Source organism: Pteropus vampyrus, unplaced genomic scaffold (genome assembly GCF_000151845.1).
Source record: "Pteropus vampyrus isolate Shadow unplaced genomic scaffold, Pvam_2.0 Scaffold38, whole genome shotgun sequence".
Classification (NCBI taxonomy): Eukaryota; Metazoa; Chordata; class Mammalia; order Chiroptera; family Pteropodidae; genus Pteropus; species Pteropus vampyrus.
Window position 1 is genome coordinate 919,102 of NW_011888819.1, and position 15,829 is coordinate 934,930.

The 15,829-nt window shown below is 39.2% G+C and overlaps 1 protein-coding gene across 7 annotated transcripts in view; it reads left to right on the top strand.

Moving 5' to 3' along the window:
* The window catches only part of GRIK1 (glutamate ionotropic receptor kainate type subunit 1), a 361,909-nt gene that overhangs the window by 231,276 nt on the left and 114,804 nt on the right, over positions 1 to 15,829 (top strand). For 6 of the 7 annotated variants that reach the window (XM_023529503.1, XM_011358189.2, XM_011358188.2 and 3 more), the window contains 2 exons: positions 1,535 to 1,792; positions 12,045 to 12,226. In XM_023529503.1, the coding sequence (XP_023385271.1) occupies positions 1,535 to 1,792; positions 12,045 to 12,226 (440 nt within the window). The remainder of the gene's footprint in view (positions 1 to 1,534; positions 1,793 to 12,044; positions 12,227 to 15,829) is intronic. The other variant, XM_023529505.1, reaches the window with a different exon arrangement.

Consider the following 15,829-nt stretch of genomic DNA (forward strand, 5'->3'; position numbering starts at 1 on the left):
TGATTCTAAGCCATATAGTTTTTCTACTTACTTTTATTTGTAGAATGACATCATTATGAATATTAACACAATTTCATTTATAAAATATGCTGTCTTTTTTTTCGAATATTCAAATATCTCTCAGGAGTTTCAAATTCCTTTAAACTAGCATTAAAATACAAATTTGAAATGCTTTTAAATTTAGATTTCATGCCAGCATCAATTTATGCTAGCATATAATAAGGAGGCACAATTTTGCATGCTTGTAGAATATAATACGTCCCAATCTTTCTAGAAGGGAATTTGATTAATTGTATCGAGTTACTTAAAAATATCAACAACCTTTAATTACAGCTGAACATGTACTCTAAAACTACAATGTAAAATTCAGAGAAAAATATAAGAACTGAAATAACTACTATAATATTACTTATAACAGCATAAAATTAGGAGCAGCTTAAATAATCAATAACATAGGAATAAATGATGACATATTCATACTTAATGGGCTATTCTAAAAACAATAAAAATATAATTTTGAAGAATTTGTAATGATTTGGAGAAAAGGGCATTCTTTAGTGTTAAATTCATTTTTAAATAAAGCAAGTAATGCATCAAACTGCATCTATATGACTCTTTTATATATATATTTATATATCACCAAAATATAAATAGATGCTATCCCAATACGATAGAATTACATGGCATTTTTCACTTCCTTCCACTTTCAAATATTCTAAATTCTCTCAATAAGTGTGCGTAACCTTACAATGAGAAATGTTATAAATTAATTTTAAATACATGTTGACTTGATTTTGTAAGGTTTCGTGTTGGCTGCTATTGAGTTAAAGAAAGGCCTGACCTTGAGCTGAGTCCCTGGGCTCTGGTACAGCTCTGCTATTATCCAGTGGTCCTGACGTACTCCACTGTCTATGATATTACTGGGTTGGACAAAATGTCTTCTAAGATCCCTTCAAGCTATGCTATTCTATTATTCTTTAATTAATTAGGTATCAGTATCACTTAACATTCTTTAGCAGTTTTTCAGTAATCCTGGGACGCCTATGCGAGTTGTGGGAAGACAGGATCTAAAGCACTGTACAGTCACCCAGAGAGTCTTCTCAGTCCTATGACCACATTAACATCTTCACTGTCACCCCGGCATATGACACAACTCCATTCACATGGCATTCACTGAGGAAGTGGCTTGTAGACTAGCTCTGAGTGCTCCTGGGTAACAGCATACCCAGCAAGGAATTTAGACTCTGTCCAACTAAAGGTAATGAAGCGAGACCAGCCACTCATTTTCATTTGCAGGGAGGTGGCCCTGTGATTCGTCGTTCATCCGTTCCACATTTACATCTCTCGGTGTTTTAGTGTCCGAGGAATTCCAAAAGTTGGATTAAACATGCAGATAGAGAGTGGAGGAAAGTTTCCAATAGTGAAACTAAAAAGAGGATTCATGGAAGGAAACATTAAATTCATGGAACTCTCTCTCCTTCTCTTTCTCCTTCCTGCCCTCTCTTCCCAACTCCTTCTCGTCTTTGGGCATCAGCGTGTGACCAGCTGGCTCTTGGTGTGGCTGCTCTCTTTGGTCCTTCCCACAGTTCCTCGGTCAGTGCTGTGCAGTCTATTTGCAATGCTCTCGAAGTTCCACACATCCAGACCCGCTGGAAACACCCTTCGGTGGACAACAAAGACTTGTTTTACATCAACCTCTACCCAGATTATGCAGCTATCAGCAGGGCCATCCTGGATTTGGTCCTTTACTACAACTGGAAGACAGTGACTGTGGTGTATGAAGACAGCACAGGTATGAGATGCTCACCAGACCGCTCCTGGCCATGTTTGGTCTAAACAGAGGGAACCAGAGTGTCCTATAGGCATTAATTCACCAGGTGGAGTGCATGGAAATGCTTTTATATGAAGCTGATGGAGTACTCTAACTTAGGAATGCCATGGCTAGCTAATTCCAATTCCTTTTGGCCAGTTGATCTTTTCATCATCGAACTTAGAAGTTTGTTTTTGTTTTTTTTTTTAAGAACTATCACCTTTTGATATGTGTTATAATCTAATCAGAATATTAAAAATATTATTTCATTCATCCAGTTCTATTAAGACTGAGCCCTGGACTCCTTTCCTTAAATAATGCAGAGAAAGTTTGAAAATGAGCACAAGGTGTGATTGCAATTTGATAACTAGCAGCATAAATGTCTAGAAAAGTTTCTAAGTAGGTTAACAAAGAGGGACCCAGTTAGAGGCTGGATCGAGAAAGCTGACCATTTTGTGGAGGAAAGATGTCGACCCTCCGGTGATGAGCCCTTAAGAAAGCTAGTATTGTCCCAATCTGCTTATTTTAGGATCAAGGACAGAAACGTGGTGCTCCGTGCTTTGCTCTCCCTAGACACTGTCTCTGACCCTATCCCGTTTGAAAGTTTCTTTTAACAGTATCGTCCCCCTTTGCCTTCGGGTTACATTTTGAGGTTTGTCGGAGTTCAGGCCCCCTTTTATTCGGTGTAGACTCTGCTGGTGACTCTCCATTGTCCACATAATAAAGTGCAAGTTTTTCTAATGTAGAGCTCTTCACCACCCAGGCCTTTTCATCTTCATTAACCCAGAAAGTAGCCTCTCTACGTTCCCTCTAGCCTCACAGCTCCCAAGTTCACCTCGACTCTTCTTTTTGGAGGGTGGCCCCTCACTTGGGATGATCCTCCATACCCCCAAGGTGGTGAGCTCTCTCCTTCTTCCGACGACACTCAAATATCACTTCTTCCTTCAAGCTCTCTGAGACCACCATAGGTTTCCATGTCACTTTGTAAATATAACTGTTTCAATTATATTCCATGTCTATGAGGTTAGGAATTCCTTAAAAATGGAAGTTTCTCTTATTTAGTTTTCTAATCTAACACCTAACACACTCCTGGCTCATAGGAAAATACTTAATAATTACATGTGGAAGAAATAATATTACAGTGGACCCTTGAACAACACATTTGAATTACCCGGGTCCACTCATATGCAATTTTTCTTTCAATAGATATACAGTTGTCCATCTATATCCCGAGTTTTGCATCCAAGGATTCAACCAACTGCGGATCAAAAACAGTATTTTTGATCCGCTACTGGGAACTTGCGGATGTGGAAGGCTGACTATACGCATCATTCTATACCACTTTATCTGAGGAACTCAAGCATCCTCAGATGTTGGTATCTGGGAGGTCCTGGATCCAATTCTGCACGGATACCGAGGGACGACTGTATTTACTTTATGAATATTTTTTCTCCAAGAATTGAAATTAGCTTCTTTTTTGACATACACATTTAGTAGTGATATTAATAAAATTATCAGCAAAAATTAATAAAGCAAAGCACTTTTAAACTGTTTAATAGCATTTCATTTTTCACTGCCCCTTTCACCAAACACTAGCCCTTACTATTCCCCAGAGGGTGAATAGCGAGCCTCCTCTACTTGGCATTGAACTCTGGTTCCACTTTAAACTGTCAGATAAAAGTGACTATTCTGGCTGGAAGTTTGCATTTATGTATTTTTCTTATTACACTTCATCTTCTTTTAGGAAGAAGTGAAGATAGGTGATTGTGTATATAATGTACAAATATTATATTCAGAACAGTCCTACTGGGAAGGATAAGCCAAAGGCAGTCATATTTTTAGAGCTTCACCTGCTTGCTGTGAAGGAAGAACATATCAAATGAACTCCACAAGCACAGAGAGCCTCGAAATAGAATATTATATTGTAAACCTAAGTGTAGGCAGATCCTCTGTGTTGCCTACTTTTGTAAATAGAGAATTCCATGAGCTGATAAAATCATACTATGCCTCATTATGGTTTATACACTATGATATAATTCCCTCACCCTATTTCTACCATCCCTAGCAAAGCAGGACCATCTAAAAGGAAGACAAATCAATAAATCATATTGAACTTTTGAATTTCATGTAAGAAAGTTTAAAGGTATGTAAATTTCAAAATGTACTTAGACAAAATGTAATTTGTCAAAAACATGACTCGAAAGTTGATATCCTAATCACCATCTGATTTCAGGTGAGCACCTATAAGTGATGGCCATTCTTCACAGGAGAAAAATCATACTATCATTTCTATCTTCTTTTACAAGAAACTGAAATCCCCACTTTATCCCTGTTAAGTTCTCCTGAGCTCAATAAATACTTGCTGAAATTGAAAATCCAAAATGAGACTGCATGTTGCCCATTAAGTTAGAGATAATTCATGTTAAAATGATTTTGCCCATGAAGACATTAAAAATGTAAATGAATAATCAATTGAGCCATTAAATTGGAGCCCAGAGAGTAAACAGGTCAACTGAGATCGATAAAAGTGACATCTTTGACTTTGAGTAGATTTAATATTGCTTGACTCAGAGTTTTGGTTGCAGTAATTAGTAAGCCATAAAAAGGAGAAAAGAGTAAACCTGAAGGAAAGGAAAGGACTTAGGTGTGCTCAGCTCCCACCCTTACACCAGAATTAAGTATCCGCTAAAGAGCACTTTGTTGGGATTTGTTTAGGAGTTTGTTAAATAGCCTGAAACCAGCACAGATGTCTGTGGAACCAAATGGCCCATGACTCCCATGGAAGTCAATGGAAGCATTGTGCCTGTCTCTAAGGATGAAATTCAATTCACTAAATACTAGCAGGCAGAACTCTGTCCTTTAGAAGCACAAATGTAGAAAGATCCTTGAGCACTGTTGGGGGGAGTAGAGTTTTGTCTTGCTTCATCTTTCTCTGTTGCCTAGATGTTCTTCCCATCAGTCACCTACTTTTCTCTAATTTCTCATTCAGAGATGACCCTAGGCAATGAGAAGTTGCTGCTCATTGGTTGTCCCCTCTGCCTCATTAGACCCCTGGTGGAAGCCTGGCTTCGATTCCTTCACACGCATCAAAAAGAGCTGGGAAGCTGAGCACTGAATGGAGTGTGGAGGATACTCAGCAGTTTCTGCTTTCTCAAGACCAAACTTAGTGAAATGTAGCCACAGCCATTTTTGTAAAACAGGGCCTGGCAAACTTTTTTTTCCTCTAGAGACCAGATGGTATATAGCTTAAGCTTTATGGGCCACAGGGTCTCAGTCACAGCTACTCTGCTCTGCTGAGGTAGCAAGAAAACAGCCATAGGCAATATGTAAGTGAATAAATGTGATGTGTTTTAATAAAACTTTATTTACAACAAACAGGAAGGCCAGTGTGGTTGGATCAGAGTGAGGGGAAGCATGGTGGAAGAGTAGGTCAGAGAGGAGAGCCTTGTAGATCATGGAGGGCTTTGTAGACCACTGGAAGAGCTTCTGCATCTCATGAAATGGGAAGCCATTGGAGTTTTCAGCAGAGGAGCAAAATGATCAGATTCACATTATAAAAAGACCACTCTACCTGTTATAATATAAGGAGGCAAGGGTAAAAACAAGTGGCTCCTAGAGAAATCAAAGCAAGAGATGAAAGTGATGGTAGCAATAGAGGACTAAGAAAAGGTCAGACTCTGGAAATGGTTTGAATGTTGAGCTGACATAATGCCCTGAAGGAGCAGAAGCTGGGCAGGAGAGAAAAAGAGGCGTCAAAGATGCCTTTGAGCTTTTTGGCCTAATCCAAAGGAGAGAGCTAGTATGGAAGACTAAGGATAGTATCAACAGTTTGTTCATGTTAAGTCTGAGTGTGCAATGTCTACTAACCATCTAAATGGAGGTGACGAGTAGGTAGTTGACATATGAGTCTGAAGGAATGTGGTAGGGGCTGGAGATACGAATTTGAGAGTTCCTAAGCATATCGATGAGACTATATGAGGCCACCAAAGAAATAAGTTCTAGCCAGATGCCTCTAGCCCTGAATTCATAACACATAGCCCTTAAGATTTTTTTCATCCGTGGTTGTCTGAAGTCATTTTTCTCAACACATCAGAGCCCTGAGATTTCTAACATACAGGTTATAATAAAGAGCTGTTAGCTCTCACTTGAAACATAGTCTCAAAAATGCAGTGGTTGAAAGAACCAGGGAGAAAGCCCAAGGGAAATGACAAACACAAAAATCACGCTAACCAAATTCTTGAGCACTATGTGCCTTGCACTTTTCTAACTACTTTGTATAATTAAACCATTTAATATGCTCAACCATTCTGTAAATAAATGAAATAGCTGCTCTTATGGCTATATTTAAATAGAGACTTAGATTTGTTACATTTACTACATTTTTCCCTATTTTCCCATAGAAAACAGCTAGAATATATTGTCCAGAACCAAGAATCTTGACAGAGGCCTAAGATTTGGACTTTAAGAAAATTAACATTTTCGCATAGATGACCAAGCCAAAATGAAGGATGATCGGTACCCAATAAAAAATAAGTGAATCTTTTCACCATCAGTAACTCAGCCCACTGGGTTGTCTTAACTACTAGCCAAAAAACTTCTGCTATTTGCCTTTTCACAATTCCACCGGAAAGAATGGGGGACTAGAAGATCCTGGACACTTAGTACCAACAAGATTATAAATTATAATTGCTCTTTTCCTCTCTTCTCACTCTTTTCTTCTCTTCATATTTACACAGACCAGTCTCCTGATCAGAATCCTACTCAAATTTTCAGAATTTTGCTCAGGAAATTAATCTTCAGATATTGCATGCCAGGTATATTTATTTTAGTTACCATTGATATTAGCCAGAATTTGGGGGCAAAATATGCTGGTGGAGCTAACTGCAACACAGGTAATATCAAATATTTTGACTAGATTCTTCCATGAGGTACTTTGCAAACAAGTGACACAATTTTTCTTTTGAGCGTAGTCTCTCTTTGATGCACTTTTCTTATGTATGAAGATCTGCACTTAAAAGGGCTGTATTTCTCCAGGTAATTCACTCACTCTCCCATTTCCATTTCTCAGTTCTAATTTTTCCTCCTCTGTGGAGGGTCCATAGATCCCTTTAAGAATCCTATTAGATTTGGGTATATTAATATATCAACAAGTTTGTGGAATGCCATTTTGCATGTTTCTAAGTTCAAATGAAGAAAAAATTAACATTTAAAATGTGCGATCTTATCTTCCGGTCCCAACGGCTTATTACATTCATTTTCATGGCATCAAACCCACTGATGAGGTTTAATGAACAGGGAATTAGATTAAGACTTAAGAAAACCTATGTACTTTTCTTTTGAACTGATGCTCATTAATATAACTAAAGCTGTCCAGAAATGAATTAGACTGCAACGTGAGGTAGAGAATTTTTCAAGTGGAGAAGTTTCGGCAGCAATTGCCTAGAGGGGATTCATGCAGCAATTCAGGGTTTGACCTTTAAGGTCCCCTCAATTCCTAGAATCTGTGACTCATTTTCAGGGCCAATCCAAACAATTAACCTCACCGTGCATCCCTTTCCTTACTGTAAAATAGCACGGACACCTATCTACCTCAGAGGTCCATTCTAAGGTTTACTGAGCTATCTATAATGGTGTAGAGCATCCTTCATAAAAAGGAGCAATGTAAACAGCAACGTTTATTATTATTTAAAGAGACGTTATGGAAAATTTTAAACACCTGCTGAAAACAGTGTGTTCTTTTTTTCTCATCCACATGCTCCACAGGTTCCCACTTGATGTGCCTACAAATCAGCATTTTTCTTTGTCATACCTGACTACGGAGTAGGTAGGCGGCCAAAGCAAGTTTTCAGAATTGGCCATTTTGACATTTTCGAAAGTTATCTCTATATGCAGAGCCCAGCTCAAACTCACGTGAAATAAACAGGCTCTTCGCTATAAAGTACTTTCGCAACCCGAAGGAGCAGCTTCCAATTGCATTTCTGGAGGTGGGAGTGGAGGAAGGAGGCTCTTGTATTATTTTACAACTGCACATTTTTATCTTTTTATTTAGAAAGATTTGAACTTAGAGAAAAGTTGCAAGAAATGTACAATGAACTCCTATGTGCCCTTCATCTAGGTTCAACAGTTATCAATGCTATATGATTCTCTCAATATAAAAACAACCACAACAAACATAATAATAAGTAGCAGTATTGTTGAACCATTTGAAAATAAGTGGCAGATATTATGAGCTTTTCACCCCGAAATATATTAGTGTACATCTTAAGAACAAGAACCTTCCTTGAAATAACCACACTAAAATGATCAAATACAGGGAACTTAACACTGATACAGTACTATCGGCACATATGAATATGATAATAGTTTTAAAAAAAAGGAAACTCTGCAGAGATGACTGGGGCTAGGGGAGGCTGGCGCTTGCTGGCCAAAAAGCCCCATGGCAGGTTATGCTTAAACATGGGGATTCTTCCTAGTGGCCATGTCCCTCCAGCGCATGGTTTTGTCCCAGGCACAGGCAGAGCCAGCTTGGAGTGCTTGTGGCCAGAGATGTTTTAAGCCCTTTGGCATTTTTCACCTGTCTAGAGGGACCCAGAGCCAGTTTATCCCACCCCCACCCTTATGGGACAGCCATCTGTGCCCACGTTGTCCTCAAACTCTCCCCTCACAAGAAAAGGCTGATCGAGACTGCTGGGTCAGCCTTGATCAAAACACAGACAAAATCTCTGCTGGATCTGGTCCTGACAATATGCTTCTAAAATAAGGAAGACTTGACTACACCCACCCCCACAGACACACTCTGTATTTCCATTTTCTCTAATTATATCAAAAATTATCCCCACGACATTGTTTGAAATCCAGAGTTGCCCATTGCATTTAATTGTCCCGTCCTTTCAGTCTCTCTTTCGGCCTAAAACGCTTCAGCCTTCCTTTGTCTTCCATGACCTTGACATTTTTAAGGAGAGTCTAGTTCAATTTTATTGCAGAATGCCCTTCACTTGGGTTCGTTGGTGTCTCCTTATCTGCATTTTATTTTTAAAGTCCCTCCACCACAGTGGGCTAGAAAGCCACCCCCACATCACCATTTTCAGCTTTGTAAATTCCCTTCCTGCTCTCTGACTGGTGTCTGATCCTGGGAGCACACACTCCCTTGGCCAGAGCTGGAAGGACAATAAGCATAGTGAGGAGGTGTGCCTAAACCAATGTCCTTTCCCTGAAAAAACTGTTCGTTTAGGAAATAGTTTTTAACTATCCTTTACAACGGGGTGATGGATTGCAGCAAAATGCGAAATGCAAAAAAGGAAAAGGAAAAAAAAAAAAAGGAAAGCTGTCTCTCAATTTTGTATCCGGGTGAACTAAAAAAGAAAGCTTTTTGAATTGTAAATTCTATAACTTTTGCTAGTGAAGGCAGAAAGCCTTTTTTTTTTTTTTTTTTTTTTAAGCAATCAATTGCTAGGGGAAGAAAAATGTAAACCTTGTTGTTCCTTGCTCATGGTTCTTCCCCAAACCTGGATCAGTAATCTTTCAATTTTCTGACCTTCTTCTGTCCTGAGGCTATTCACCTGCATGCAGACAAAATGAGAACATTAGGGACTTAGGAGTGAGTTTTCCCAAAGATAAATTTTGTCCAATTAGAAAATGGCCTTTTGTACTAGATTGTTCTCCTTTCTACTCTATTGGTATTAAAATAACTTTCTTTCATAAAACAATCATAAAAGTGCATAGTCACTTGTTCTGAGGTGGAGAGAGCAGTGTTTATTAATAGCCTCATTAGCCAAATAAAGGTTGAAGGCTTTATGCTGATCCAAAGTTTTCTTTCTCTGTTTATTTCTGCAGTTATTTATTTATAGCTAGTTATCTCATGATTCAGTCAGTTGCTTAGTTGATCTGAAATCTAAACTGCAGGAGGGGTCCTTGATGTGGTGAAAAGAGCCCTAGATTGGGAGTTAAAAGGTCGACCTGGCTTGAAGCCCTATGTGCCACTCAACAGCCTTCATATGACCTGGAGCAAGTTGCTCCAACCTCCAGCAGCCTCAGCTCGTTGTAATTGATAAAATTAAGGAGTAATTGATGCCGCAAACACATCATGAGTTGATGGGATAAAATCTTTCTATCGGGCTGTGAGCGCCTCAAAGTAAGAGTGGGTGTGTGTCCTGTCCCCAGCGTTTGGCATGGGTCTTGGCATCTAATGAGCATCCAGGAAATGTTATTCTGTAAACATGAACGAATAGACAGAGAAAACGTATTCAACTTTAAATGCCATAAACGTGTAAGTCATCATGATAAGAAAGACGTACTTCGCTTCAAGACCGACGCTCCATTGCACAAAGAACCAACGAGCAGCTCATGGAAGCATATGAAGTGCGCTTCTTAAGTGTTTTTTCCCCCATTTTATTTAAAGGCCGCATTGACCTCTCTTGTCGTCATGCCCAAGTTAAAAAAAAAGTATGTGACTGCAAAGAAGGAGAGTGATAGGGAAAAACAGGAGTGGGACACAAACAGCCTGGAGTAAAGAAGAAAGGAGAGTGGGTCCCGTTTCTAATTTTTCTCTATTTTAGCAAGTAATCCAAAACTCTATTCCCTCAGCACCAACAATTTCTATTTGTAAGGCAGGGCGGTGAAGGGGAAAGGCTGAGAGCTGGGCTCACAGACAGCAACATGAATCTTCGGCCCCTCCTATCTCTGTGACCCTCAGCCAGCTATTTCTTTGCTCTGAGCCTTGATTCTCTTCTTTGAAGATGATAATGCTTGCTTCGTGGGATTATTGTGAGGATTAGCAACTATGCACATCCGTGTGCTTGTGTTTCATCCATTTTTAGTACCCATCAGTGGCTCAGGACAAGTGATCTGGAGGAGGGCAAGTGGCTCATTATTGGTACTTGAGAGCCTTCAGCCATGCTGATTGATTTGAAAAGAAGCAAGAGTCCAGGGAGGCTATCATTCTAACAATTTCTATTTTTATGCTAAAAAATTAAAAAAGAATAATGAGCTCTAAATCTTCATATGGTTCTCCAACTCCCCCCTCCATTGCCTCCTCCCATCTGACTCTGAAGAGTGGCTTCATTACAAATTTACTGTACGTCAGAACCAAACCTATACATAGTATTAGAGGAAACTTTTAACATGTGAGCCATAAAAAAAAGTGGCTTCTGGGGAAAAATAACTAAATAAATAAAAAAAGAAAATGAAAGAAATGCATGAAGTCCAGAAGTAGCTGGTATCCATGCTGGATCTTGCATAATACATACCACCATTTCCATCTGAATACTGATAAAGCTTAATATTTTCTATTGATTACTTAAAGCTGACAAATCCTGAAGGCAGAGAACTGTGTAATAAAAAAAAAAAAAAGTCAATTCTCCAAAGTAATGGGAGTTGTTGACTGAGAGGCAACATCATGCAGTGTAGCAAGCACCAGTTAACACTAGGGGAAATGAAATGGTGGCTTTATATAGCTGTCTCTCTTGCCCTAGTAAAGCACTTCTGCTAAAAAATGGTGCAGCTCAGTAGATTCATACTTGTGGCAAATCAAACATTCTCCGTCAAGTTGGTACAGATTTTCCTACAATGATCATTGGTGGATTTTTAAAGAATTTGTTTCTGCTTTTATTGTGATCTCTAAAAATTCTACATCTTTTTTTTTTTTAATCAAGAAAGGATTTCCCAATTCAGCATGTAATCATATTAGAAAGAGAATATAATGAGCCATTTATAAGTAGTTTATATGGCAGGAACTCGAAGATTATATGGAACAACACAACTAATTAACTAGTAAAGAGTATTTTATATATAAATACTTGATGAAAGACTTACAGGGTTTATAGCCCAAAGGAATTCTAGTCTTCTGCTGGCTTTTTAAGTGAATAAGAGTATCTATTGCATTATGCACCTTTAGAAGCATCAGCAACTTTTTATTTTAAAAGTTTTACAGTTACAGACTTAATTTGTTAAAAGTTTGAGATGTTGGCTGCAAGCTGGAGAAGACAATAGCATTCCAAATAAATTCAAAATACACTTGGGAAAATTGTGCTTCCCAGCCGCACATTACCCACAAAAGGAAAATACAGCATAATCTGCCACAGAAAGAGGAATGACAAATGAGAAGTCAATGGTGTAACCTTTAGGTAGGCGGCCTCTTGATACATCTTGGGAATGATATGAGTGTGATTATAAATGGCAATAAACAAGTATTCTCTTGACAGAGCAGTCTGTTGCATGATTGGATGTCATTTTCTAGGTCTAATTCGCCTGCAAGAGCTCATCAAAGCTCCCTCCAGATATAACATTAAAATCAAAATTCGCCAGCTGCCCTCTGGGAACAAAGACGCCAAGCCTTTACTCAAGGAAATGAAAAAGGGCAAGGAGTTCTATGTGATATTTGATTGTTCACATGAAACGGCCGCCGAAATCCTTAAGCAGGTAAGAGGGGTTGGGAGGAGGTGGAGTGTGGGGAGAAATGTTCGTTTCTGTATCTCAAAAATGCCGTCTGGTTTCACTTAGTGTGGCATGATTAAATTGCAGCAGTCCAGTTTAGGCTAAAGACTGCTGTGCTCAGAACGCCTTTAAAGAGTCAAAGGGTTCAGGGAATTTGGGTGGCCGTGTTAAAGCCACCTGTCAACACATAGTTGTAGACGCACGGACCTGTGTACACATTGGGAGGTGTGGAGAGCCCTCTGGCAGAGAGGCAGAGAGGATATTGTTTCATATATATAGATTAAGCATCTATATATATGAAAAGACTGAGCCAGATTTCATCTGCACGATGCCTAGCTTGTCCTAAATACATCTACCTCATGGTAAGACCTCTTTTGTCAAATATGCCAGATTCCAAGCAGAGTGAAGAGGGACATAGGGAAAGTCGCAGAAAATATGCTTTTCTTTTCTAATGTGATATAGACAATGAGCTGTCACACGTTAATCTCCCAGGATAATGTGGGTGGAAATGCTTGATAAATTGTGAAATCTTATATAAATAAAAGAAGTTAGTAATGTTGAGGAAAATAACAACAGGGTAATAATTTCTGAGCACTTCGGGATATAGCATTGGTCTTATGCTTAAGAAATAAAAGTCAAAATTCAGAAAAAGATAAAGCATAGACTAGTGGTTATTAACCCAGAGTGATTTTACCCCCTCAGGGACTTTTTGCAATGTCTAGAGACGTTTTTGATTGTCATATTGGGGACAATGGCACTCTATTGGCAATTAGTAGTTAGAGGCCAGGGATGATACTAAACATCTAATAATGCATAGGACATCCCCACGACAAAGAACTATGTAGCCTAAAATATCAATAGCACTGGGGTTGAGAAATTCTGGCATAGCCAAAGACAATGGGAAAGGCTATCTAGATGTTTAAAACAGGAGCATTAATTAAAAATCAGGGGACTGAATTCGAGAGAAATAAGAAAAAATAGCCAGGTTCTACTTTTATGGCCTAATAGGTATCTCTTCATATTTAATTTAAGTGGTTACTGCGGCATAAGGCAATGTCTTTATCCAAAATGACACAAGCTGTTATTGCACTCCCTAGTTTAAATGGTCTGGGATTGCTATGTGATTGACTGGTAATGGGTCATTTTCATAAGAAGAACAACCCCTCCACACAAATGCAGAACTTTGAATTTCTGAATCATTTGCAGAAGCTTTTTTAGAGCAGTCATTTGCCTTGTCTCTCCAGTGCTGTGTCTTATACTTGAAGATCATCTCTCTTGAGTTCAAAGTTTTTAATTGCCCTGACAGTAGAGAATCAGGCAAGCCAACTAGATGTCTCTATTAGCTCCTGAATGATTACACCAAAAAAAAAAAAAAGATCTATTTAAAGCTGTCATTGAAAATAATCCCAGACATCATCAAGGCTAATCCTCTCACTGTGGATGAGGTAAAATAACTTTTCCAGAGTCACACAGCTGGAAACTGGGTCTTGGCCTCCTTTATCCCACCAGGTGCTTTTTTCACTATGAACGGTTTCTCTTCCAGTTAGGCAGAAAATATCCATTACTTCTAGACTGTAGTTGCTTCAGTAAATCTGTAGATATTATCATTATCTCTCAGTAAAGAGAGCAAGTATGTTGCAGTGATGTCAACAGCTAAAGAACTTTAAAAGTAAATAAATACAATCAGTGGCCCTTTAACTTAAGGCTTCTTTTAAGAATTTTAATAGTTCATTAATGTGTGGACCAGAACTGGGAAAAACACCCAGATTTTCTGGGCAGCACTCAAAATGCAAAGAAACATCCCTTCACGGAGCCTGTTATAACAGAGGCTGAGGACTTCCATCTCATTTAAGAGAAGGATTTGCTGATGAGGCTTCTCTTGGTTAGATACCCATTTGGCTCACATAACTGGCCATCTCTCCCATACACGGGGCAGCCTTGAAACAGGCAAGAGAAGGACCTGGTGGCCATGGGCAAGGGCTGCTAGAATTTTCCCTCTATTTCTATAAATGTGGATATATAGTGCCTTTGATTTAACTGGCTCTTTCCTGGTAGCATAGACATTAGATCATTCAAAGAGCATTAAAAAAATAAAGCCAAATCCATCTGAGAGTAGCTCTACCAGGAAACACTGCAGGGTAAGGGGCGGTGGGATTAGCTAAACTTTGCACTAGCCATTGTTGTCACAGACCCTTTTCCTGCATCCTCCGTTTTAACATGGTTTATCTTGTGTTTACTTTTCTTAATTATGTTGGTGGTAAGACTGGCTGTGAGGCTTGGGAGGGAAGAGAGACTGTTCACCCACTTTTTGTTCTAATGATCTGCACGTGTTGAAGAGGGGAAGAAAACCCTTTAAAAGGTTTCAACACAAAAGTCCTACCTTACTGCACGTGAGAGTACAATCGCTCTTTTTGAAATCACAGCAGAAGACTCAGGTTGGCTTAATGGGGCTTTATTTGGTCCTCTAAGAGGGTATTATGATTGAAAAGTGATATTAAAGACCCCGGAACTTTCTATTGTAGTCAAAATGGGGTCCAAGTACTCTTTGCGATCCAGTTTAATTTGTTCCATTAGCCCTGGTCAATAACCGTAGAAGCTATGGCAGAGACCCTCCCTGCAGCTGTCTGCTGAGTGCTTCTCTAGGAAGCTGAGTCAGGAGTTGCCAGCCATCACTCAGCCAAGTTCTCTTTACCTGAGAAAGGAAAAGAAAAGAGAAAAGGAGAAGGAGACTCATCTCCTTTACTGAGGGTCCTACCCGGTGCCAATGACATGACACTGCCCGGCATCCTATGTGTCATCTCACGCAATCTCAAATTTACCTGGGATAAATTTAATATTCCCACTTCGATGCTGAGGAAACTGAAGCTCAGGAGGGTTACGTGCCTCACACGTCACTCTCTGAATAGCCAGGCTGCCGTATGGTCCCCAGACCACCTCTCAGAGCCTGCGAGTCCACTTAACTGGGAAAGGCTCCCGTTCAGAATGGATAACCACTTCATTTCAAAGTAGACTTCCAGAAATTTCTGGGAAAAACACCACCACTTGCTGCCGGTCTCCTTTAGATGAAATTAGTGTTAATAGCTTTTATTTCTTTGATGACAAAAATCACTGCTGAGATCATCTTCTCTGCCAGGTTAACTTGGCTTTCTTTTCATGCACATTTTTTCATTAATTCCTTGCATTTCCCTGAACTTTCATCATATCTTACCACTTTTTAATGATTCTTAAGAAAAAAAGAAATCAAATGCGCTTTAAGGAAGGAAGATATTTGACATTTATCTAAAAGTAAAAATTGGGGAAAAGTCTATAGTTATTCTTGGGCATGCTAATCACTCCAGCAAAGTAATTATTTCTTTTCATATTGAACAAGTGCTATATGATGAGAATCTGAAACGTTATTTCCCCCAAATTCGTTAGAAATTCAAATGTCAAGACTTGATTAAGCTACAGAGTTCCAGGTCCTACACATGAACGAACTGCCTTTGTGAATTCCCACAGTCTGAGAATGGCCCCAACAACCAGCAGCATGCACGTGGGACCCATTAAGTCAGGTGGAGTTCTCAGTCTCTCCCTGTCCAGCCACCACCA